This window comes from Cervus elaphus, chromosome 11 (assembly GCF_910594005.1).
Source record: "Cervus elaphus chromosome 11, mCerEla1.1, whole genome shotgun sequence".
Lineage (NCBI taxonomy): Eukaryota > Metazoa > Chordata > Mammalia > Artiodactyla > Cervidae > Cervus > Cervus elaphus.
The window spans coordinates 92,506,416-92,530,987 of NC_057825.1; the positions used below are offsets into that span (position 1 = coordinate 92,506,416).

General features: G+C 48.5%; 1 protein-coding gene across 10 annotated transcripts in view; it reads right to left on the reverse strand.

Moving 5' to 3' along the window:
- Positions 1-16,054: 16,054 nt before the first annotated feature.
- DCTN1 (dynactin subunit 1) overlaps positions 16,055-24,572 on the reverse strand; it is a 30,056-nt gene continuing 21,538 nt past the window's right edge. For 6 of the 10 annotated variants that reach the window (XM_043918422.1, XM_043918423.1, XM_043918420.1 and 3 more), the window contains 18 exons: positions 24,440-24,556; positions 24,041-24,193; positions 23,279-23,439; positions 23,006-23,174; positions 22,677-22,745; positions 22,394-22,456; positions 22,134-22,283; positions 21,810-21,971; positions 21,591-21,722; positions 21,270-21,395; positions 20,895-21,037; positions 20,456-20,622; positions 18,488-18,502; positions 18,161-18,294; positions 17,864-18,056; positions 17,563-17,642; positions 16,946-17,035; positions 16,055-16,533 (listed from right to left, as the gene is read on the reverse strand). In XM_043918422.1, the coding sequence (XP_043774357.1) occupies positions 16,396-16,533; positions 16,946-17,035; positions 17,563-17,642; positions 17,864-18,056; positions 18,161-18,294; positions 18,488-18,502; positions 20,456-20,622; positions 20,895-21,037; positions 21,270-21,395; positions 21,591-21,722; positions 21,810-21,971; positions 22,134-22,283; positions 22,394-22,456; positions 22,677-22,745; positions 23,006-23,174; positions 23,279-23,439; positions 24,041-24,193; positions 24,440-24,556 (2,262 nt within the window). In that variant the 3' untranslated portion in view covers positions 16,055-16,395. The remainder of the gene's footprint in view (positions 16,534-16,945; positions 17,036-17,562; positions 17,643-17,863; positions 18,057-18,160; positions 18,295-18,487; positions 18,503-20,455; positions 20,623-20,894; positions 21,038-21,269; positions 21,396-21,590; positions 21,723-21,809; positions 21,972-22,133; positions 22,284-22,393; positions 22,457-22,676; positions 22,746-23,005; positions 23,175-23,278; positions 23,440-24,040; positions 24,194-24,439; positions 24,557-24,572) is intronic. The other 4 variants (XM_043918427.1, XM_043918425.1, XM_043918419.1 and 1 more) reach the window with 1 other exon arrangement.

A 24,572-nucleotide genomic window follows, 5' to 3' on the forward strand; every position in this document is an offset into this window, starting at 1 on the left:
GGCCTGTAAGATAGGCTGGGCCATCCCAGAGAGAGACATAAACATCAGCAAATGTGTCTGAATTCAAAGGACTGTGGGACTGGGCTTTGCACAAGAATGGAATAATTGGCTTCAGCGTGGATCACAGCACAGGTAGAAAGACCAGTGGAGACATTACTGCCACTCATTCAAGCAAAACCCTTTGGTTTCTACCTGCCTGGGTTTTATTTAGACCATTTGGACATCAGTTCAGGTTATTTTAGCTTCTCATTTTCATTTTTGCCTTTTATTTCATACAGGAATATGAGGGTGAGCTTTATCTGGGGTTGGGGAGGGGACAAGAAGATATGGGATGGGTAGCTTTCCCTCCAGGATACACAAAGGGAACAGGCTGCAGAGCCTCGCTGCTGGGATAAAGAGGGAAGGATGCACCCTGGCAGCAAGGTGCTTTCCTCCTCGTGTCTAGGGCCTGCCCAGTTGGCTTGCACTACCTGTGTCCCTGCCGACCCCTAATGCAATTGAATTTTTGTGAATGTCTCATATCCACGTTTATATTGGGTTATTTCTTTTTCCTTATTTATTTATAGGAATCCTTTATATTGTAAATGTTTTTCTGTTTTTATCATTTTTCATTCATTCTTTTTAAAAATTTTTATTTATCTATTTTTGGCTGTGCTAGGTCTTCATTGCTGGGCAGGCTTCTCTGGTTGTAGGCGAGTGGGGGGCAGCTACTCTCTCACTGTGGTGCCTTCTCTTGTTGCAACTCCAGGCTCTAGAGCACATGGGCTCAGTAGTTGTAGCACACAGGACTTATTGCCCTGTGACATGTGGCATGTTCCCAGAACAGGGATTGAACCAGTGTCTCCTGCACTGGCAAGTGGATTCTTAACCATGGGACCACCAGGAAAGCCCTATTTATCCATATTTTCCTTTAAGGTTCCTAGGTTTGTTGTCAATCTCAGAAATGCTTTAACTATCCCCAAGTTTATGTACACCTACATTTTCCTCTAGTTCTTTTCTGGTTTTGCTTTCTCTGGACTTTAAATTGATATATGTTACAAGATAGGTTTTCACTTTATCATTTTTCTCAAGTGTGACATCACCATTGATCAGACTTTGTACCCTCTACCCACTGGTTCAAATTACTGTCTTTATCACATACTAAATGTTTCTGTGTGCTGAGTCTGTGCTCAGCCAACCATCCTGATAGTGTGTTCTAAACTCGGTTTCCTTTTGCTACTACCTACTCCCTCCCCAAGCCACTGTGTTCTGACTTCTGCCCTCATGGTGTCACAAACATTTCTCTAGCAAAGCTCATCATCAGATTACTAATTGCCAGTCTGAATGCTTTCCAGGTCTGTTCTTGTATGGATCTCTCTGTCCATTTGATATTGTAGGCATTTCTTTCCTTCTTGAAATCCCTTCTTTTGGGGTGATTTTGTTTCTGTTTGTTTTGGTAAATTTGGGGGATTTCCCAGTCATTGGCTATGTGAATCATCATCTTTGCTAAATAACGCCATGGTGTTTTCTAGATGGGCTTTAGCAGTGTGCTGTAGTCTAACTAGATTTTTAAAAATTTATTTCTCTATTTATTTTTGGTTGTGCTGGTCTTCGCTGCTACATGTGCTTTTCCCTAGTTTCAGCGAGCAGGGGCTACTCTCCAGTTGTGGAACGTAGCCTTCTTATTGCACTGGCTTCTCTTGTTGCAGAGCACAGGGTCTAGGGTGCACAGGCTTCAGTACTTACAGCGCATAGGTTTAGTTGCTCTGTGGCACGTGGGATCGTCCTGGACCAGGGATCAAACCCATGTCGCCTGTATCGGCAGGCAGATTCTTCACCACTGAGCCACCAGGGAAGCCCCTAATTAAATTATTTAAAGACAAGAGTTGGTAGATCTAGGATGCTCTGGGTCTTAGTTCTCCCTACAAATTTTCTCCTCTCTTCTGTGCATCCTACTGTTGGCCTAAGTGAACCCCACCACCATCACCACTCTCTCCTGCAACACAAACCAACTGAGAACTTTAAAGACTCACCTTCCTAAAGCCTCATTTTTGTGTTTTATTCCCTGTTCCAAAATCAACAGTGGCTTCACAGGAAAGTCAATAAGGTCTGAACTTCTCGGATTCACACCCAAGTCCTTCCCTTGCCTGGCTTCCTCCTTTTTTCCAACATTTATGTCCCCCGACTCCCAAAGGGGATGACTTGAATCCAACCAAGCGAACTCACACTGCTGGTGGGAATGTAAACTGATACAGCCACTCTGCAAAAACAATGTGGTAAGGTTTAATAAAGATGAAAATGCATATACTAAATGACCAAGCAGTTTCACTTGTGTATGTGTGTACCAGGGCACATGAACAAGGATGTTTACATAGCATCATTTGTAGGTGGTCAAAATGGAAGCAACCCAAATGTCCATCAAGAGTAGAATGCATACGTTCCAGCCTCTGCACCCTTCTTCACTCTGTCTCCCCAGTGATCTTAGGTCAATGCAGAGGTTTCATTTTCAGACATATGTTCATTTAAAATAGGAGCCCAGGGACTTCCCTGGTGATCCTGTGGTTAAGAATCTGCCTGCCAATGCAAGGGACACAGGTTCGATCCCTGCTCCAGGAAGATCCCACATGTCCCGAGAAGCCACAACCAAGTTGTAGCCATTAGCCACAACTACTGAGCCCACACTCTAGAGCCTGTGTTCCCCAGCAAGAGATGCCACCACAGTGAGAAGCCCACACACCACAGCTAGAGAGTAGCCCCTGTTCACTGCAACTAGGGAAAGACCAAGCACAGCAACGAAGACCCAGAGCAGCCAAAAATATAAATAATTTTTTTTTTTTTACAAAAAGGAGCCAAATTACTTACTTTCCAAAATAGAAAGTTAGGATTTTTTTCCCACTGAAAACTGGATTTCCAATATTATAGTGTTAATACGTAGAAAAATTCTTAACAAGTTGTAGTCATGTTTTATCATTATATTAATCTAAGTACTCCTTTTCTTTTTAAAATTAACTTTTAAAAGTGTATACACATTGAATAAAAAAATGAAGTATAATCTACAAAAGTACTGAATCTATGTTGTACACTTGAAACTAACATAGTATTGTAAATGGACTATAGTTCAATAAGTCAATAAATAAAATAGCATACATATAAAAATAATAAAATAAAATTTATATAAAGTAACATCCATTCTCTTTTGGGGTTCAGTTCTTTAAGTGTTAACTAATACATACATATCCTTTGCCTTTTATTTTTTCAAGATGGGTTTAAAGTAACTTATCTTAGACACTGTTCGCTGGGGCTTTGGAAAACGAAGTTTGACTTTCCAACTGAGCAGGCCTGTTGAGTTCACAGAAATGCAGTTCCATCTATCCATCCTTCCCCAATTGTTTAAGTCCTAATTGTCTTCAGGACAGCCAGTTCTGAGCGGACCCTTTCCACTAAGATTGGAAGGATTTCTTCTGACAAAACAGGCCTGAATTTATCTCCATGGAAAATTAACAAGATGTTGCTGCAGATGAAGGATCTTTCTAAACCAGCTGCCCCTGGCTGCCAAGTACAAAGGTGACCTAAAACGCCAGAGGAAGGCCTGCCATATCTGAGCTCCCTTATCTTCTAGAAAGTGTCAAGATTTGATGACTTATGCTTTGAGGGAGAGTGAACACTTGTCCCCTCACTTCTACAAGAAAGGCAGGGAACACTGAACTATTAGTAATCATAGTTCTTCAAGTATATTAAATGAGCTAAACTAACTGTTTAACCATAAGCCCACCATTCTACTCCACTTGCTCTGACATTAAGCAGGAAAAAAAAAAAAGATCAAAATTTTCATTATTAGTAAAAAAAAAAACAACAACAACAACAACTAGAAATCCTAACCTATTTGTAGACCAGCCACTACCTTGTCCACTCTGTTCATCCCTTCCCACTCTGGTTGTTTCGACCTTTCTACTTCAGTGGTAGACTTCAAAAAAATGGGATGCTAGGACTCACCAAGGTGGTGACCTTGGTAGCCAGCCTCTCTGGATGGGTAAGATTTAGCATCTCCTACAAATCCCCAGGGGATGCTAATGTTGGTCAGGCGACCACACTTGGATATCACTGCTGTAAATCTCATTAATAATTCATAGGAAATATGAAAGGTAGGGGAACCTATTAATACCATGAGGATACATTGAAAACAGACTCTGAGAAATAGTTCCTTCAACAAATAAATTATAAGGAAAAAGTGAGCAAGAACGAATCTAGAGATTAAAACAATAGGCATAAAGAAGAGGGCCAAGATAGCAGCCTAGTCAGAATACAAGCCTTGTCCTGCACATGAAGTTGGGTGTCAACGTCTCCAAGCTTCTGCCCCAGGCCTCCAATGCTGCCTACAGGCTGGAATTCAGGCAGTCGGCTTAGACTGTTCCCACTCATCTTAAAAGGAAGCTCTGCCTATATCAATTCAAATATAAAGCATCAGGGGAGGGGCTTTCCTGGTGGCCCAGTGGCTAAGACTCTGTGCGTCCAAAGCAGGGGGCCCAGGTTCGCTCCCTGGTCAGGGAACTAGAGCCCACACGTCGCAACTAAGACCCGGCGCAGCCAAATAAATACATGTAAATAAATATTTTTAAAAAAAAGGAAAAAAAAAAAAAAGCATCAGGGGAGTTCTTCGCTCAGGCACCAGAACAGTATCCTGGCTGAGGAAACAATGACAAGCAACAAATTCCAGGTCTAATTTTGAAATCTAACTCCAGGATGTCACCGTTCATGCAGCTTTCATTTGCTGCATAGACCAGGGTGATGTCTTTGATTTTAATATTCCTTTGCAAAAATCACTCCAGGTGGGTAAAGCAGGAGGTATCTGAGATATACAAAGAGCCTTAGGAAATGGCTGCTCATCCCAGTTGAATCTGGGCTGCAGAAAGAATGAGATCATTAAGTAATGGGAAGATCATGACCAAAAGAGGACTTGTTTCTAAGCCCAGGACTGCAAGGGGCTGGAGTTCTAAGTTTACTCCCAACCCCCTCCTAGGCATAAAGTCACTATTCTCCCTCCATCCTCCAAGACTGCCATCAGCAGTCACATTGCCCCACCACCCGTCCACGCTTAACCACAGAAGCAGGGATGCAAGTTTCCCTTTAGGGGGGATTCTCTTGCTCTTGTCACTGAGCCATGACTTTGAGACTCTTTGGCACTGCATCCAGCTCTGTTCCAAACCTGGCACACCAGCCATCCGACCGAGTCCAGGTCTGAATGGCACTGGCAGGACTTCAAGGACATACCTGAAGAATAAAAATACCCTTGAGAAGATAGGGGAAAGAAAACCCCACCTTTGAGGAAGAAAATGAAGAGTTTTGGAGGAGGTACAGAATGCAGACCTAGTAAAAGAAATTTGTTTCTAAAGAATTACAGGAAAGATGTATGGGTTTGGGGATGGTTAGAATCCTTATACTGAGCCAGGGGACATTCTTGAAGATCTCATCATAGATCTCATCGTTGAAATGATTTAAGGAAATGTCAACTGGAAGACAAGGTCAAATGCAAATTGAAGGTACCTTGATTTGAAAGGATCTAGGGAAGTTTGCTGAGGTTAGAAGACTTGCTTAGTATGAACGAAAAACTGAAGCTTCTTTTTTAATTTTAAATTTCTGAAGCTTCATTGTTTTCTGGGCAGCTATAAATAGTAATGTTTATTTTCTACAGTAACGTTCTGATATCTAACTATGTAAATGAAAGATGAAGAAAAACAAAGATTTTCATGTCTTTGATTTTAGAGTGATATTTGAGATTTTAATTGCCTGCCTTTATATTACCATTCTCAAATTCTTACTGGGTTTTAATGACCACACAAAAGCTAAAGTAGCTTAGAAACCATGTAGCTCCTTTTGACTATCTGAAGTATTATGTGTTTTTATTCCATTGTAGGCTATACTATAACTGTTCAATATGTGAAACCTAAATGTCACCTTGGACCCTATGATAGCTGAAAATACATTTCATGTATTCTTATTTCTAGACAACAGTAATCTAACAGATTATTAAGGACAGTGAGTTAATTTGTGGTTCTTTTAAGTAAAAGATGATTTGTAAGAATGTTTATCTGCTTCAAAAGATAACTTGTTTTAATACTTTCTTCAGATAGCAAGTGATTTTTTTTTTTTTTAGAAACAAGTTTCACATGAATACTTCAGTGTTGGAAGGGTTTTTTATTTAAAAGCTTTGAGACTTATACATACTATTTGTCAAGTTGTAGAAGAACCCATTTTCCCAGATCAGATTAAAGCTTCTAAAATAAACGCTTTCAGCAGTAGCTAGAATGGCATTGCTTAACAAGTTGAGGAAGAATAAGCATTTGGCATAGTGTTTTATTAATGTATTTGTTAGTACTTGTTCATTGTGGAAAAGTGTTATTGACTAAAATCAAATATAGCTACAGAAACCACTTGCTCAGCTTCCTGTAGTTCAGGATACGCAGATTTTGTGTATACTTTGCTATAATATTACACTTAAGAATTGAAATTGCATTTCAAAGGACCAATGGATATTATTTGTGAAACTGAACATATTATGTGCTACTTGTAAACATTATCTATAAATCAGTACTTGGGAAAGTTGTACTTTCTTAACCTATGAATACCAGGAATAAAATATGAAAAATTAAACATAGAACAAATTACCCTGGGAGCACAAATCTTTGAGAAGTTGGAAATACCTCCCTCCTCCAGGGGAAAATTACTGAGCAATCTTTTCCTTAGCTTCCCCACTGCGCGCATGCTGATCTATGCCATCCCTTTTGTTGTTGTGCAGCCGTCATTAATGAGATGGAAATAGTGGGCCGTACATTCCGTACGCACGGCAGACTCTGAAGAGCTCAGCAAAGCAGGGAGAAATGACCTCTAACATGTGTAAAATTCTCCACTTTCAAATTCTTCAACTTATTTCAGAGTTCATCTCATGACCCTCCTATTTAGCAATTTCAGGGGACAAAAAAACTTGCCACGTCCTTCTCCACTAAGCCAATTCTCTGAAAATGGATAGACAGACAGACCGGCCTCAGTGTTTATAAACAATTTTGACAGTAATATGGATAAAGAGGCTTCCCTGGTGGCTCAGCTGATAAAGAATCCGCCTGCAATGCGGGAGACCTGGGTTCCATCTCTGGATTCGATCCCTGGGTTGGGAAGATCCCCTGGAGAAGGGAACGGATATCCACTCCAGTATTCTTGCCTGGAGAATTCCATGGACTGTATAGTCCATAGGATCACAAAGAGTTGGACACGACTGAGCAACTTTCACTTTCACTTTTCACTTTGGGATAGAGAGTTGTCTCTCCTGGTCACTGCTCTGTACTCTTCCTCACTGCATGCAGTGCTGACTGCACCTCCATCACTTTCTTGCACATTTGCACGCCTCTTTCTATGATCAAAGGGTTGTGCCTGTGGCACTTCAACCATTCCATTTGTTCTGAAAGTGGAACACCTTTGGCCAGTTTGGTATGGCTTGAATGAAGAAAGTTCCAAGGGCTCTTCTAAGTTATCTTCTATGGAAGTGTTTCTTACAACCACCCAGTTGCTGCATTTGAAGAAAAGCTTTACTTGGTGTTTGCCCCACATTTAATCTAATGTCAGAGGATTTAGAATTTCGAAACTGACCTACGGAACAGAGGTTGAAAGCACTTTACTCTTGTTCAATACCCAGGTTCTCTTACTGCCTGGGTATCTACCTGGTCCCTTTCCATGAACATTTTTTTAACCCTTTCAAATCTTCAGTATAAATTTATTACCTCTACCATCATTTGTAAAGTTGGAAAATCACCCCTTCAGCTATTTGATAGGCTTCCCAAAGTGAAGGATTTGATATCCATCAACTAGAGCAATTCAGAAGCAACTTGCTCTTCCATCACTTTCCTTTCTTTCCTTTCTTCACTCCCCAGTCCTTCCACACACAACGCTGGGAGGAGAGCACTCCTTCTCAGGTGATGGGCACCATCTACTTGGCACATTACTGGGTAATTTGAGGCAGAAACAAGAGGATATAATTTCTTTCCTCAGGGCACATTTGGATGCTGTTATAGACTGAATGTTTGTGTCCCCCCACATTCATTTATTGAACTCTAATTCCCAATGTGATGGTATTTTACCAAGTAAAGCTTTGAGAGGTAATTAGGTCAGAAAGGCAGAGCCCTTGTGAATGCAATTAATACCTTTACACAAAAGGCCAGTTCTTGCTGCTGTTCAGATGCTCAGTCTGACTCTTTGCAACCCCATGGACTGCAGCACACCAGGCTTCCTTGTCCTTCACGATCTCCTGGAGTTGGCTCAGATTCATGTCCACTGAGGTGGTGATGCTTTCTATCTCATCCTCTGCTGCCCTCTTCTCCTTTTACCCTCAATCTTTCCCTTCATCAGGGTCTTTTCCAATGAGTCGGCTCTTCACATCAGGTGGCCAGAGTATTGGAGCTTCAGCTTCAGCATCAGTCCTTCCAATGAATATTCAGGGTTGGTTTCCTTTATGATTGACTGGTTTGATCTCCTTGCAGTCAAACAGACTCTCAAGAGTCATCTTCAGTACCAAAATTTGAAAACATCAATCCTTTGGCACTCAGCCTTATTCATGGTCCAACTCTCACATCTATACACAACTACTAAAAAAACCATTGCTTTGACTATATGGACCTTTGTTGACAAAGTAATGTCTGTGCTTTTAACATGCTGTCTGGGTCTGCCATAGCTTTTCTTCCAAGGAGCCAGCCTCTTTTAATTTCATGGCTGCAGTGATTTTGGAGCCCAAGAAAAAAGGCCAGAGAACTAGCTTACTCTCTTTCTGCCATGTGAGAATACAGTCAGCCACCTGTAACCAAAAGGGAACTCTCTCAGAACCTGACCACGCTAGCACCCTGATCTCAGACTTCCAGCCCCCAGAACTGTGAGAAATCAATCTTGGTTGTTGATAAGCAACCCAGTTTGTGGTATTTTGTTATAGCAGTCAAAGTTAATACAGATGCTAACACTCTGAATGAAAGAAATCCTTATATTTCGTTTCAAAACATACTCTCTCTTTGACTTCCATCTTCAATCTCTTCCTAACAACCCTGAGTCTTTTTCTTTTTTTCCATTGTACTCTCCTTCTGGCAACTCTATTCTTGCAAAGCCATGGCAGGACATCTTTACATTAATTTTTTACATAGGAAACACTAAAAGGAAAATCTCTACCACCATTAGTGACTAAGTATTGAGAACCTATGTTCTCAGTCCTCCTCCATGTTACATTCTTTGTATTCTGGGATGATAACATTCAATATATTTGAATTGTTGACATATTGAAAATAAAGTTTAAGATATATTCATATATGTATATGCTATATTGCTATAACAATAGCAATTTAGAATATGGAACTCAAGAGACAACTATTATATATATAATATATATATAGTTATATATAAATAGTATACCATATACTATTTATATAATATGAAAATTAAAGTCACGCAGTTGTGTCCGACTCTTTATGACCCCATGGACCGTCCATGGAATTCTCCAGGCCAGAATACTGGAGTGGGTAGCCTTTCCCTTCCCCAGGGGAATCTTCCCAACCCAGGGATCAAACCCAGGTCTCCTGCATTGCAGGCAGATTCTTTACCAGCTGAGCCACAAGGGAAGCCCAAGAACACTGGGGTGGGTAGCCTATCCCTTCTCCAGTGGATCTTTCAGACCCAGGAATCGAACCGGGGTCTCCGGCATTGCAGGCGGATTCTTTACCTACTGAGTTATCAGGGAAACGCATTTATATAATATATATTGTATATTATCTTTTTCTTGAAATTTACCCAAATACACATACTATAAAATAAAACATTTATTAAGACAATCAGGGAAATCTGGACACTGGATATTTGATAAAATTTATTTTAGTTGCAATACTGGTACTGTAGTTTTTCTTTTTGTACAGTCCAGGTCTTTATTTTTACACCCTTTAGGCCATGAATTCATAGGGAATGGGCTCCAACAGTTCGGGTTCCTTTCCACTGGTCCTCACAAAGTGTGCTTCTCTGGGTGGAGCAGGCTGGCGCTTCAGCTGAACCCAAGTCCCTTTCTCTTTGGCTTCCTTCTTTTTCTGATCATTTTCCTTCACATGTTTTAGGAAGCTACCTCGGCTCTTAGGGTGCTTAATATGCTCGATACGCACATTAATTCTCTTGGCAAGAATCTTGCCCTTAACTTGTTTGTTTACAATGATGCCAACAGCATGCTGGGTAACACTGTAGACTCTCCCAGTTTTGCCACGGTAACACTTGTGGGGCATTCCTTTTTGAACAGTACCCATTCCCTTGATATCTACAATATCACCCTTCTTGTAGATTCGCATGTATGCGGCCAAAGGAACAACTCCATGTTTTCTAAAAGGCCTAGAGAACATGTAGCGGGTGCCCTCCTCTTTCCCTTTGTGTTGGTTATTTTGGCAAATTAGCCTGAGGGGCAGGGGGAGAGACGGAGGCAGCAGGAGCCACGAGCTGGCCTTTTCTTTTTTTTTTCTTTTTTTTTTCCATTTATTTTTATTAGTTGGAGGCTAATTACTTTACAATATTGTAGTGGTTTTTGTCATACCTTGACATGAATCAGCCATGGATTTACATGTGTTCCCCATCCTGATCCCCCCTCCCACCTCCCTCCCCAACCCTTCCCTCTGGGTCTTCCCAGTGCACCAGCCCTGAGCACTTGTCTCATGCATCCAACCTGGCCTGGCGATCTGTTTCACCCTTGATAATATACATGTTTCAATGCAACACAGACATATAGAACAGACTTTGGACTCTATGGGAGAAAGTGAGGGTGGGATGATCTGAGAGAAGAGTGCTGGCCTTTTCTGTAGTTTTTCTTAACTACTCTATCTTTTAGGGATACTAAAATACTTTTGGATGAAATGATAAACTGTCTGGGACTTGCTTCAAAATAATCTGGAGGCAGAGGTGAGTGAAGAGCCTCATGGAGGAAACAGGATCACTATACGCTACTTCTTTTCATCTGTATGCTAAAATTCCCCACCATAAAAAGTAAGAAAACACAGACAGACAGACACATATTTACTCAGCCACTAGTTACTTGAGTGAGAAGAGTCCAGGTCTCACTCCCAAACTCCCCGGCCTTCTGCAGAGAGATGGAGGCCCAACGTCCCAGGCCACAGTTCTGAGCGCCTCAGCAATAGGGGCCATCTGCCCCTGGGAGCAGCACTGCCAGCTTCAGCTGGCTCGTGTGGGAGAGACGAAGAAGGCCCAAGTGAATGGACATGTGTCCCAACACACACAGAGGAGGAGAGGGCAGCACGGAGGTTAACGTCCGCAGGGAAGCAGGAGAGGCCGCTTGCCCTCAGAGTCCAGGTCCTCTCGGTGATCTGGGCCCACTGGGTTCGAGGTATTCAGTGCTAGGAAGCCTCCCCAGGGAGGCACCTGGGTGCGGCAGCGCTCAGGCTCCTGGCTCACGCTCAGCCTCGAGGCTGAGGAGGGCAGGACTGGCCTGGAGCCTGGCACATTTTCTATGGTGAGCCAGCAGAGACTCAGATCTCTGTATTGCCTCCACTCCTGCTTCTCACTGCAGGATAGCACAGAAGATGGAAACGAAGAAGGTAAATTCAAACTGGGGTGAGGTAGGAGCACCACAAACATTTAACTCTTCCCCAGCCTTGGCTAGGAGTAGGAGGAAACAGTGCCTGGATGGTAGAAAGAGGATGGCAATCACCCATGGAGACAAGCCAAAAACTGGGGGCCTGGGGACTGCCTGGCCTTTGGAACCCAAAATACGATTATTTGTGTCACAAGTGTATGTCTTGGGAACGTGGCTGCTTGTACTTCATTTCCTTTTCATTTGTCCAATATCAGCCTCCCCCAGTATCACTGTTTATTGAATACCTGTGTCAAACACGTTATCTCCTTTAATCTTCCCCCAAAGGTTACCTGAAGGAAAAAACACCACCTGAGGAAGGTGCCATCAGCCTCACATTATAGATACAGAAACTGAGGCTGGAAAGTTAAGCAACTTCCCGGAGCTCATATAGCTTGTAAGTGGAAGAGCTGGGACACAAGCCTTGTATAACTTCATTAAGTTGTCTCTACACTGGGGAAGGTAATGTTGACCCTGGAAATCTGCCCAAGGTCCCCCAAAAGAGAGGGGCTCCTAGGAGACAAAATTTGAGCCTGTATTCTATCACAACTGGCAGTTCTAGGTTTAGATGGATAAGAGGAGGCTGTTCCCATGCTCTGCACCATCCTTGGTACACCGAGTGCCTCACAAAGCGTCCCTGCCCACCATCACATCCTATCCCAGGTCCCAGAAATCTCCTGGGATCCATGAGCAGCTCCCGTTATCATCTGCAGACAACAATGCTTGCGTCAGCCATCTGCTAACCCCCTGGCCACCCGACTTGAACCACTGAGTATCGCACACACTGCTCTCTCTCCCCTTTCTCACCACCACAGACCGGTTTCTTTTCCCTCTCTTCCATCAGTAGAGGGAGCTCTGGCCAGCTCACCAGGCATCTCAGAATCAGATGCCACTTTCTGAACTCAAGCACATTTGACCTCGGCTACCAGGAACTATCAGCTCTCTCCCTCTCTCTCCCCTGGCCCTGTGACACATCCTCTGGGGCCTCTAGTCTAGCAGGTGACCCCCCGGCCTCTGCTGTGGGTTGACTCTCAGAACTGCCCAGGGCTCCACCCTCCTCCTGCCCTGGCCTCTCTTCTCAGCTGATCTGCAGCTTCACCTGATCCCCGGGCCTCTGGCTGCTTACTCTGCCCTGATCACGTCCTACTGGCCAGTGCCCTCCTGTTCGCCTCGCCACTTCGGGACCTGGATGCAATGAACGCCATGCTGCAGGGCGTGGTATCTGGCTTTTCTGGTGGCCGACTAACACAACCCCAGCAAGTGATGGGGAGCAAACACCCAACGGGGCAAACCTGGGGCAACGAAGGACAGGAGACAGAGCAGAGAGGAGGCTGAGTCAGCTCTCCACCTCCCCATCAGCCCAAACACAGTGTTTCTGCATCGTCTATCCAGAGACCACACACAGACAAGAGGCCAGCTGTATATTGGTGAAGCAGTGGCCAACTCATTAAAACACGCCTTGTGCTTCCTTCGCCTTCCTTGCCTAGCTTTCCTCACCCTCACTGCTTGGGTAGTGGATCTACCAATAAAGCACCAGCACTTCAGCTCTGCCTCAGGTTCAGTGTTCTAAGTAACCTGAATTGAAACAACACACCTCATCTCAATCATGCCTTCAGCCACCACTGACACACTCCCACCCCATTCCCCAAACTGCATCTGCAATCCAGACTTCTCTGCTGAGCTTGATCCAACCACAATGGACATCTCTACTAGGACACTCTCACAGGCACCTCAAACTCATTCCTAAAATGAAACCGCAGTGCTCCTTCTCGAACATGTGCCCATCTCCTGTGTTTTGGGGGAGGCAGAGATGAAAGACATTTTAAAAGAACTCTCAGTCTGGCTAAAGGGGGAGACAGATGGGCTAACTCACAATTAGTTGAAAGAGAAGCTCACTGGCATAAAGGAATGCCGAAGGATCATGTACTAAAAAAGAGAAAGTGGCCTGCTGCGTGCCACCCTTGCATGCATTAACTCTTTCAGCCTTCACCACAGCCCTGTAAGGTATTGTTATTTCTATTTTGCAGTTGAGAAAGCAGACCAAGAGATGAGAAATCTCGACAATGTCACAAAGCAACTAAATCCAAGCACACCTGAAAAAAAAAAGGTTCAGGTTTTTTGCTGCTCCAGAAGAGGAGACCTAAGAGGTTACTGGGATTGGCATTTTTCTAAGGTAGCAAAGCCAGAACTGTCTTGATAAATGACCAGGATGTCAGCTAAGAGGGGCTGGGGTGGGGGCAGAGAGGTGGGAAGAAAGAAAGGGGGTAACGGGCATTCTGGGCAGTGGGAAGAGGCTGAGCAATCACAGGGTGGCAGAGCAGGTGCAGGGAGACACTGATGCTTGACCCGAAGGCGCAGAAGAGGCAGGAGAAGTGGGCAGGCGCCAAGTCCCGGACGTGTGCCATGCTAACCTCTAGGCACTCGGAGGAACCCTTTCAGGATTCTGTTTAACTTTTAAATTCTACTTGGAAAAACCATTTCAGGATTTAAACAGAGAAGGACATGGCCCAGGGTGTATTTTGGAAAGGTGTCCCTCGGGCATCTGTGAGAACTGAGAGAGAGGCAATGGAGGTAGGATGACCACTCTAAAGACTGCTGAAATACCCACAGCAAAAAACCACACACCAAGTGAGCCGTATGGGGTGGGGGGGAAGTGAACAGATCTGAGGGACGGTAATGAAGGAGGAGCTGAACTGAACTGAAAAACTAAATTAGCTCAGGAGCGGGGAAAGGACATCAGGCCTGGTGTGTGCCTTGCCGTACACAGGACACACAGAAGGTGATTTCCATTTTAGACACAGGTTCACACGGCAACTGAATAAATCTAAGTGTGGCATTCGGGGAGCAGTAACGGTGAGGAGCCACCTCCAAGGAAAAAGAACAGAACAAGAAAGACCCGTCCTCTTCTCACGCCCCCAGGAGTTGCCTAGTCATGGCCCTTGGAATCTTAACCACCGAGGGGAAGGCAGGTCAGCCAATTAGGTTGACAGGACAGGAACACAATCCAATCCCAGGGAAAAACAGTGTGGTCTGCAATTTCCTCAGCACTAGGGCAGCCCAGTGTGGAGAGGTGAGGTAAAAACTCTGTGATATCAAAACACAGCCACCCTTTCAATCGGATCTAGAAGAATTAAGCCCGAACACCCTAAGGTATCCCTTGTATATAAAGAATTGTTCTTGATGCATCTAGAATGGTATCAGCTACATGTAATCCTTGAGAGTATTGAGGAAAGTCACGCGAATCATTTTCTCTTGAACCCCAGTAGAAAGAAGCTAAGGTCCAGAGCAGGTATCAAACACGGTATTCCACGGACCTTCCCAGAGGGTGCGTCAACTGGGGACGTGCCCGCCTGGAGCCCCCCCGTCCTGTGTGATCCTCTCCCACAAGGCAGAGGACATGACAGCAGCTGGAGCTGCTCCTCAGCACCAAGGGTGTCTCCACCCATCTGGATCCGAGACCTCCGGCAGCCTGGGCAGGACGTCCCCAAGGAGGGAATAAAGGGAATCGGAGGGAATTCCCTGGCAGTCCACTGGCTAGGGGGCTGTGCTTCCACTACAGGGAGTGTGCAACGCAGCCAAAAAAAAAAAAAAGAGTATCAAGAAACTGAACTAAACTGGGGCTAAGCTCTGAAACGCCCAGGCACTGCTCATTGGCACAACGGGCCCCAAATCTGAGCCAAAGCCCATGCGTGCTAAGTCGCTTCAGTCCGACTCTATAAAACCCTATGGACTATATAGCCTGCCAGGTTCCTCTGTCCATGGGGTTCTCCAGGCAAGAATACTGGAGTGGGTAGCCATTTTCTCCTCCAGGGGATCTTCCCAACCCAAGGATCGAACCCACGTCTCTTACATCTCCTGCATTGGCATGCAGGTTCTTTACCACTAGCACCACCTGAGCCAAAGCCCAGAAATGTGCAAACTTTTTCAAAGGAACTCCCCAGGTGATCTTAATCTGTAGTGGGATTTGGGAGCTGCTTTAGTGACATCTATCCTTTCTTACCAGTCCATGACTTTGGTCTTCCGTTGCTTAGTAAATGTTCCCTCTGAGAGACGTCAGATCTTACAGGGAGACTGCCAGCACCTCAGAAAGTTGACTGGAGTGGCAATCATACCATTAGGCAAGCTCTAAACACTGCTGGCCTGAAGAGCAGTGAAAGATCCAGAAAACAGAGGCCGGGCCACAGAGGCGACATACTCCCCAGCCTCCTAACTCCATAAGAGGAACTCAGGAGCCAAGCCCTTGGTCGAGCCCTTTCCCCCTGCTCAGAGAAACTTAACTGCACACAAATTTGACAGACAGAGCATTCCACTGGTCACGAAAGAGGGAGGTCTTCAAATCTGGCACAGCCAGAGCCTTCTCAGCATCCCTTCTGCTCTACCCCTGCTCTGAGTCAAGTGGCCCAATTCCCACTCCCAACATCACACAGACAATACTGAAGCAGAAGCGGCTTTAATCAAGGAGTGAAGTCCTCAGTCGAAGAGACCTCATTCAACCTGTGGTTGCGGGGTCTCAACCTACCTACCCCCTAGAGCCCCTGAAGCTCCTCGGGAAGAAGGGAGCCACTGAACAGCGAACTCTGGCAGAGGCCAGGGGCGGGAGCCAGGGGAACCCAGATCAAGGGGCAGGGGCGGGGCTCCGAGGGGGGGCGTGACGCCGAGCAGGGCAGGAAGAGCTTACACACGCGGCTCTCCCCGGGGCCGCCTGGTGGCTACGCAGCAGGAGGAGCGGCTCCAGGAGGGCTGCGGGCGGCAGCGGGCAGTGAGGGAAGAAGCATTTAGGAGATGAGGCGATCGTGAAGCTGGTGCAGCTGCTCCTGGGTGAGCACCAGCCGGTGTCGCTGCCCGAGGCCAGCCGCGCATGAGAAGGTCACTTTGCCCATGTACACAGTGTCATCCTGCTGCTCTTCCTTGGCCTGGGAATTGGGAAGGGAGAGCGGCCGCCAGGTCAGGGGCTCACTTCAGCTGGGTGCCGCCGACATGGTCCCTGGGCACTGAAACCCTGGGAGGCGGAGGCTTTGAGGCTCCTAGGCTACAATGACCACATCTTCCAAACCAGAACTGAGGCACACAGACTGACAAGGGAGTTTTGAGTCTCTCCTGGTGTCAGAAATCACAGATGATGTTTAACTGCTAAAATACTGGCATTTCGGAAAGCACTGCAAGCACTGTTAAGTTACTTGCAAGTTAAAACTTGGCCAGATGACTCAAGAAGTTCAGTCGTTGGACCTGAGGCCCTCAGAAGCCTCTTCAAATTCTGGAGGAGAGGGGAAGGACTCATCTGAGCCTTCCACACTGCCCACCCCCCCTCCCCACGCTCCCTCTTACCCTGAGGAAGGCTGATGAAGGGAAGGTGGCAAAGTCAGTGGGGACTGTGGCTCCAGGGCGCTGAGATACAGTCTCCTTAAGAACCTCATCCTGGCAGATGGGAGGAACAGGAGTCATTTAGGGGACCCTCCACAGGTTAGCCCAGTATCTCCTTGGCTTCACAGGAATACTAATACCAAGGACAGGGATCCAGTCCTCTTTTATCACCATACCTCTGCTCTCAACTCCAATCCCACCCCTACCCAACATCCTTACTTTATAGATATTTGTCCCTCAGGGTTCAGCTCAGATTCTGTAACTTCTGGGAAGCCATTCTCAACCATTCTACTCTGCAGTGATCTCAGCTCTGACAGAAGCTGCACTACACTAAAGATGACCCTAGCTCAACCCATTTTGTTGGTAAGACTCTCTTTCCTATTGAGAGGATCTGTGTGGGAGTGAACTCCCAAGGCAAGAACCCCGTCTTCCCTCCCTCCTCCTTTGCTACATGTCACCTAGCGCAGGGCTGGATCCCAGGAACCCTGGGGGTCCTGGGGGAAATGACCATGCTAGGGCCTCCAGCACAGAATGCTCTGAAGTGGGCACTCCTGGGCGAGAAAAGGCAGGTCTAAACTAACCTTGAGCTTCTCAATGGTGTCGCTTAGGGACTTGAGCTGAGCCACCTGCTCCAGGAGCTGGGCCGAGGGGCTCTTGGCAGCTGCGGGGAGAGAAGGCTAGTGAGGCCCGCCAAGGCGCAGGCAGGCAGCTGGACTAGTGATGCTTCATCCAGTCCAGCTGCCTGCCTCAAGCAAACTGAACACGGAGATCAAAGAACAGGGCTAGGAAGAGCCTCTCTGGTGTGGGAAGTGCCTAGGCAGGGACTATATGAGGCAAGGGGAGGGGCTGTGGTTTTCATCTCAGGAGTTGGTACGTCCATACCAGGGTTGGAGCGAGTGATGTCCACCACGTGGGTGCGTGCGCTCAACTGATTCAACGTCTCCAGCAGCTGGTTGGTCTTACGATACAGCGCTCCAGCAGCAAGCTCACTGCCAGGGCCCTCGTGGGGCGGGAGAGAGAGTTTGGCCACGTGCAGAGGGGGCAGGGCTGCTAAGGATGCCTTCATCTTGGCCCCCTGTGAGCGAAGCGGGAAGAAGAGTGGCAGTAAGAAGTGACAGAAAGCCCTACCGTCTATCATCAATGAAGCAGTTACGTCTACCCTCTCTGTGACCTCCTCACCTTGAGGATGTTGTTCTCATGCTGCAGCTGGGAGATGTGCAGCCTCATGGCCGAGATCTGCTGAAGCAGCAGGGGCGAGTCCTTCACCAGCCCTGGGCCAGGCACAGACCCCGGAGGCTGCCCAGGAGCACCTCCTATGGGAACCACAACAAACGTCATGAGTCCCAGGTGGGAAGGGTTGAAGATGGGTTCCATTCCTACCCATCCCCCTTCCTTATCCCCTGCTACCTCCAGTCTTGATTGCTCCCAAGGGGGCAGTCTCGCCCTGCTCCCCCAGCCCCAATCCCCACCAACCCCGCCAACGCCCCCAGCAGGTTGGCGCTCTACCTCGCTGCTGTTCTTCTGCGCTCAGGACAGCCCATGGGGGAGCAGGAAAAGAGGAGAGAGGAATTAGATGGTATGGTGGTGAGGGGGACACACCAGAAGAATCCTGGTCATGCAAGAAAACATTTTTCCTGATCACCATACCTCCTCTAACAAGATCCTGCCTTTACGTTTGGGGAAAGAGCAAATATGTGTGAAAGAAAGATAGAGAAGGGAAGTCAGGCCACGATACAAGCTGCAACATGTGAGGAAGAGTGGCAGCAGCAGTGTGCGCTGGAGGAAACACCTGCGGCCCTAGGCTGTTCCTGCCTCCCTGCCCCACACTCTATCTCCCAGAAGGGCAGATGGGCCGCTCCTGAGACCCTGATATGTCTGCACCCTAGAGCTCCCCACCAGCAAAACTTAACTGAGCATGAAGACACATACCCATTTCTTCAGGTTACCCATTGCTCTGAGACAAAAGTCACCCATTTTTGGTGCAAAGTTTCAGAAATTAAAAACCGATATTTGGGGCTTCCCTGGTGGCTCAGTGACAAAGAATCCACCTGCCAATGCAGGAGACACGGGTTCGATCCCTGGTCTGGGAAGATCCCACATGCTGCAGAGCAGCTAAGCCCGTGTGCCACAACAACCGGTCTGTGCTCTGGAGCCTGGGAAATGCAACTACTGAGCCCACGTGTTGCAAACAGTGAAGCCCGCGCGCCCTACAGCCCATGCTGCGCAACAAGAGAAGCCACTGCAGTGAGAAGCTGTGCACTGCAACGAAAAGTAGCTCCCGCTCACTAGAGAGACTCTGTGCAGCAACGAAGACCCAGCAGAGCTGAAAATAAATAAGTAAAATTATTAAAAAAAAAAAAAAAAAGAACCAGTATCTGTTTAAAGAGCCTATGCTAGGATTCCCCTGGTGGTCCAGTGGTTAAGAATCTGCCTTCCAATGCAGGAAATGCATGTTTAATTCCTTGTCAAAGAACAAAGATCCCACATGCTGCAAGGCTATTGAACCTACACACCACAACTAGAGAAGCCTGTCCATCGCTACAAAGACCCAGTGCAACTGAAGAAAAAAAAAGCCTATGCTAAAACAACACAATGTAGTAATTCTGTCCCCTCCCAAGAAACCATCTGACTCACAGGAGTCTAAAGACAAGAAAATACTTGGTCACTTTTCAGAGTCAAGCAGCACCAGTGATGGGGGCTTTGACTAGGACAAGACCCTAGGTGAGGCCAACTGACAAGACAAGCACAGCAGGGGAGTTCTAGAGTTCCTGCAGGTTTAATTCCATTTCAAGGAGTTTGTCTTCTGGAGGTGAGAAGGAGAAGTAAGAAACTAAAGAGAGGAAAAAAACATACTACATAGTAGACGAGAACCAAGATAGCACTGGCCACCTCCTTGGTCAGGAAACTGGGGAGACTAGGTCTGGAAGCCAGAAAAACTCCAGGTAAGGAGCCCTGACCACACTAAGAGACCAGGCAAAGGTCAGAACATAAGCCCCAAGTGTAACTGGGAGCATTCAGCACTGGAGGAGAGAACCACACTATAGGGTGAAGCGATGTGAACTCTGCAGAGAACGCGGTGCCCCCGCAGAGGAGGAATCAAGGGCAGAGCAGCCACAAACGGACACCACAGCAGACACCCCGGTCTGCTGCAGGCTGACGGCCTTCTGGAATACAGGGCTGGGACAGAAAGGCCAGACGGCAGACCCAGGAGGGACGGCTACTGGAATTCTGAGTTTCACTGACACCTTGGTAAGGCCCCACTGCCCCACCTTGGTAAAAGGAACTCTGCACGTATCTTCAGAAGTAAAAACCTGGTGAAAGCTGCCACAGAGTGAAACTGGGCAAGCGTGTTCCTGGCTGAACATCCAGCTGTGGGCAGTGGGGGCGGGGCAGAAAAGTCAAACGGAGGCCAAGGACAGGAGTGGGGACATTCAATCTCCTCTGGGCTGGTGCTGCCTGCTCCACGGCACTCACCCCCAGCAATGCCAGAGACCAGCGTGGCAATACCCGAGGGAGGGGGCCCCCGGAGCCCCTCAATTGTGCGCTTGGACTGGCTGTTCAATCGCTGCTTTAACTCGGCCTTCTCTGCCTCCAGCTGGTCGATGTCGGCCTGAAGTGCATCCATGGTCTCCTCAAACTCTCTGTGAAAGAGAACCTGGGCATGGGCAGTGTCCCTTCCCCCAGGGCCCTGCCCCCGTTTCTCAGTCCTGACAGGTCCTGAGGGCAGCCCTGCCGGCCAGGAGCCAGGGGCGGAAGAGGCTCATATTGGGATGAGACAATGGCGCTGTCAGCTGGGAAGGAGATGGCCTCTGTCCCCCTGGGGAGGCTCACTCCAAGAGGGCCTGGGTTAGGAGGCAGGGAGCTGCTCGCAGGAGGGAGGGTGGAGTGAACAGGGACCAGGGAGGTGCCTGACTTCTCCTTCTTCCGCAGCAGCGTCTGGGTCTCCTCCAGCCGAGTCTGGACTTTCTCAATGCGCTCATCTGCATCCTTGGCAGCACTGTCCAGCTTCTTCTCCAGGAGGCTCAGCCGCACATTGGCCTCACTGAGCTCTTCCCCCTGGACGAGGATGGAGCGTGTCCAGCTGCCTTACACTTCCCATGACCACCCCCAACCCGAGCCCTGGGACAGACCATGAGACAGCAAGCTCCCACAAGAACTCCCACTGATCGCAGCTGCCACTTCCTCCCCTCAGTCCTCAACCCCTCTCAGTTACAATCAACACTCACTGCCTCCCTGTGCCCCCCGCTACTTCCTGGCCTCTCAGATCCTGAGCCTCCCCTATCCTCACCTTGATTTTCAGTGACTTCTTCAGCTCTTTAATAACTGTCTCTCGATCCTCAAGCTTCAAACCCAGGCCTTCAGCATCTGTGATCTCTGCACGAAGAGCCGCAGCCCGCAGCTCAACTGGGGGAGGCTAAGGGGCAGAGGGCAAGGTTAACAGCGCTCTCCTTTCAGAGGGATCCAGCCAAACAGAAAATCTTCCCCCTTGCCTTTTAAACAAGAGGAAGTGCCCCCCAAATTCCTGCCTCCCAGCCCTCCCACGAGGAGCAGCCGCTCTCCCCAAGTCCCGCTCCTCCTGGCTCCCGCAGGCCCCCCGGGAGTTGCCCACCTTGCTAGGGGGCCGCTCGGCATCGTACTCCCCCTCCTGCATGGCCGTGGCCAGCTTGTTCATCGTGCTGATGAGGAGCCTGCACGACTGGCGCAGACGCTCGTGGGGGTCGCTGGAGGGGGCCCCGTAGATCTGCAGGTGTCAACGGCAGCAGTGAAGACCCCACGCCAGCCACCTGACTCTCCCATCACCACCTTCCGCCCAGCCAACCCGGCCCACCTGCTCGCTTGCTTTGAAAGCCAGCTCCTCCAAGGCAGCCACAGGCAGTCCCTCGTTCTCTGCCAGCGGGGCAATGAGCTGGGCAGCAGCTGCTGCCACCTCCTGGAGCACCGCCACCACCCACGTCAAGTGTTTTCTGCAGTCGAGGAGTGTGTCGGATACCTGTGCGGCGGGCCGGAGTCAGGAGCCCACTCTGGGCTCAACCACAGCGCCCAGCTACCTCAAAACCATCCCTGTCCCCTGACCGGATCCAGATCTCGACACGCTGCGCCCCTCCTGGTTCTGCTCACAGTTCCCTTCCCGTCCCCCTTCACAGCCCTAAACCTGTGGTCCAAAGGCCAGTGCGGCCGGGATCCCAGGCGCATCCGTCCCTGGCATCCGCCGCCGGATCTTCTTGCAGAACTGGCGGGTATCACTGCACGAAGTTTCCAGGTCCCGGAGCAGGAGGGCAATATCTGAAGCCTCCTGCCCACCCTACTCAGAACAGGAGACAGACGGGAAGCCAAGTCAGAATTAGGGCTGGGGGCGAGGAGGTGAGGACTACGAAGGAAGAGGAACTCCAACAGATCTGGTTGTGCTCTCACCTGCAAGAAGGCCCGTAGCCGTCCCACCTCCACACTCATGCAGTCCAGGGCACTCTGGGTAAACTGTGAAGACAGAAGCAGGCAGCTGTCAGTCTCCAGCAGGGGCCCTTCTGCCCCATTAACATCTCTAAAGAAGTCTCCACCCTTGGCTGACCCCATCCAGGAGCTCTCTGGCTTCCCTGATCTGGCCTTAGTGAGCCTGCTCCACCCTTTGAGGGTGTGATCTGATGTCTTTCATTTCTGATCTCTACAAGGGGCTCAACCATTGGCCCAAACACCTCACCTTAATGTGGTCAGCCAGCTGCATGGTACTGTCCTCAGGTTGTTCAGCAAGGTGGATGCTGTATAGATGCTGAGGAGGGATGGCAAATGAACAGTCTTTAGGCCTTGGAAGAACGGAGCATTCTTCCCAAACTGCAGTTTGAGCCCCAGTCATCATGGGACTCCAGAGGTATGAAAGAATCCAAAACCCTCAAGGACCTGCATCCTAAGGTGAGTTCATCTAAGAGTTTCAAGTCTTCAGCCTAGGACATACGACCTTGGCCACACTGGCAGCAGCCCCAGAAGAAACCCTCCCTCCTCCTGGGCTAAGCCTCAATTCTCGCCCCAGACCTGGTAGTACTTGATGGCCTTGGTGAGAGGCTCTACGTTGACAGTCTCATCCAGCTGATCCTTGTGCAGCAGCTCGATGAGGAAGTCCAAGGAGCGTTCGTGGGCACTCATCTCAGGGTAGAGGCTGCCCACCTTCTTATACACGTCCACACTGCACTGGGAGAGGGCGCTGGAGACCAGAGGAGGGCCCGTGAGGCCAGAGTCTACAAGGCGGTCTCAGCTCCAGCCGATCCGGGACCCACGGCCCTGCAGTGGGGGTCAGGGATCACTTACTGCTCGTAACGATGTAGTGTGGCCTGCAGCAGGCTCAGTGAATACACCAGCCCAGCAGCAAAGCTGAGCTGCTCCCCCGCAGCTCCTCGAAGTCCTGGACGCTCTGAACAGCTCTCACTTAGTTCAAACTTTTCCTGGGCCTGCTTCCGGATTAGCTCTGCCTGTGGGAAGAAGCACCGGAGACATGGGGCTCAGAGCAGAGGATGGAGAACACAGACTCAGGAGTACAGAGAGCTGAGCAACTATGTGGGGGGCACGAACACATGGGAGAGAAAGCAGAAACAGCTCTTAGATGGGCAGGGAGCCGCACGTGGGGAAAGAGTGATGTGATTGCTGGTGCTGATGAAGATTTGGATGTGGGGCTGAAAGGGCAGGAGGACCAGTGGGACCAGCTCTTTCCCACCTTAAAGCTGCTGCGCCTGCTACCTTTCCAACTAGAATGCGATCCTGACAGTTATCCCCCCACTAACTCCTAGTCATCTTCTGGGTCTCACCTCAAATGTTATTCCTTCAGTAATATCCCACTATCTCCATCAGCTCCCCAGCCATGCTCTCTCCCAGACACTACCTCCACTTCACAACCTGCATCTCCCCTTCATAAAATGTCATCTGTAACATACATCTGTCTGTGATTCTGTGTTCCTATTCACCATAAACCCTGAGAGCAAGGACAATGACCGCCATCTTCACTTGGCATCCCCAATGCCTGGCTCAAGGCAAGCTCAGCAGACCCCTGCTGGGAACGTGGCTGACAGACCGTACCTTGCAAATGAGACGAGGCATGAGCAGCAGCACCAGAACGCAGTCATGGTCCCCACCTGGCCGAAGGAAACTGTCGGGCATGAAGGCTGTCAACAGGGACATGTGCCGGTTGGCCTGGGCCACCTCCATCTGCCTCAATTCCATTTCAATTGCCTGTGAGGTAGACAGGGAGGCGGGTTCTCAGCTAGGCCGCGGAGAACCTCCTAACCTCCACGCCACGTTCCAATGTGTCTCCTGCTTCTGGGACAGGCCCAGGCCAGGAGTCTCCCAAACCACCCCACAAAGCACTCCCAACTCCAGTAACCTGAAGGCCAGAACCCCACAGCACATCAGCCCATGGCCACACCCAGGCTGGGGTCTCCAACACACACCCCTCTCCAGCTCACCCACTTTCCTGACCTTAGCATGAGCCTTAGTCTCGGCAAACTTGATCTTGAAGTCAAAAGTCTCAGGAGGTGGCTGCTGCTGCCTTTCCACAGACGCTTCCTGCTGGTTTGTCAGAGCCCGATTCACATCCTGGGAGCAAGGATGA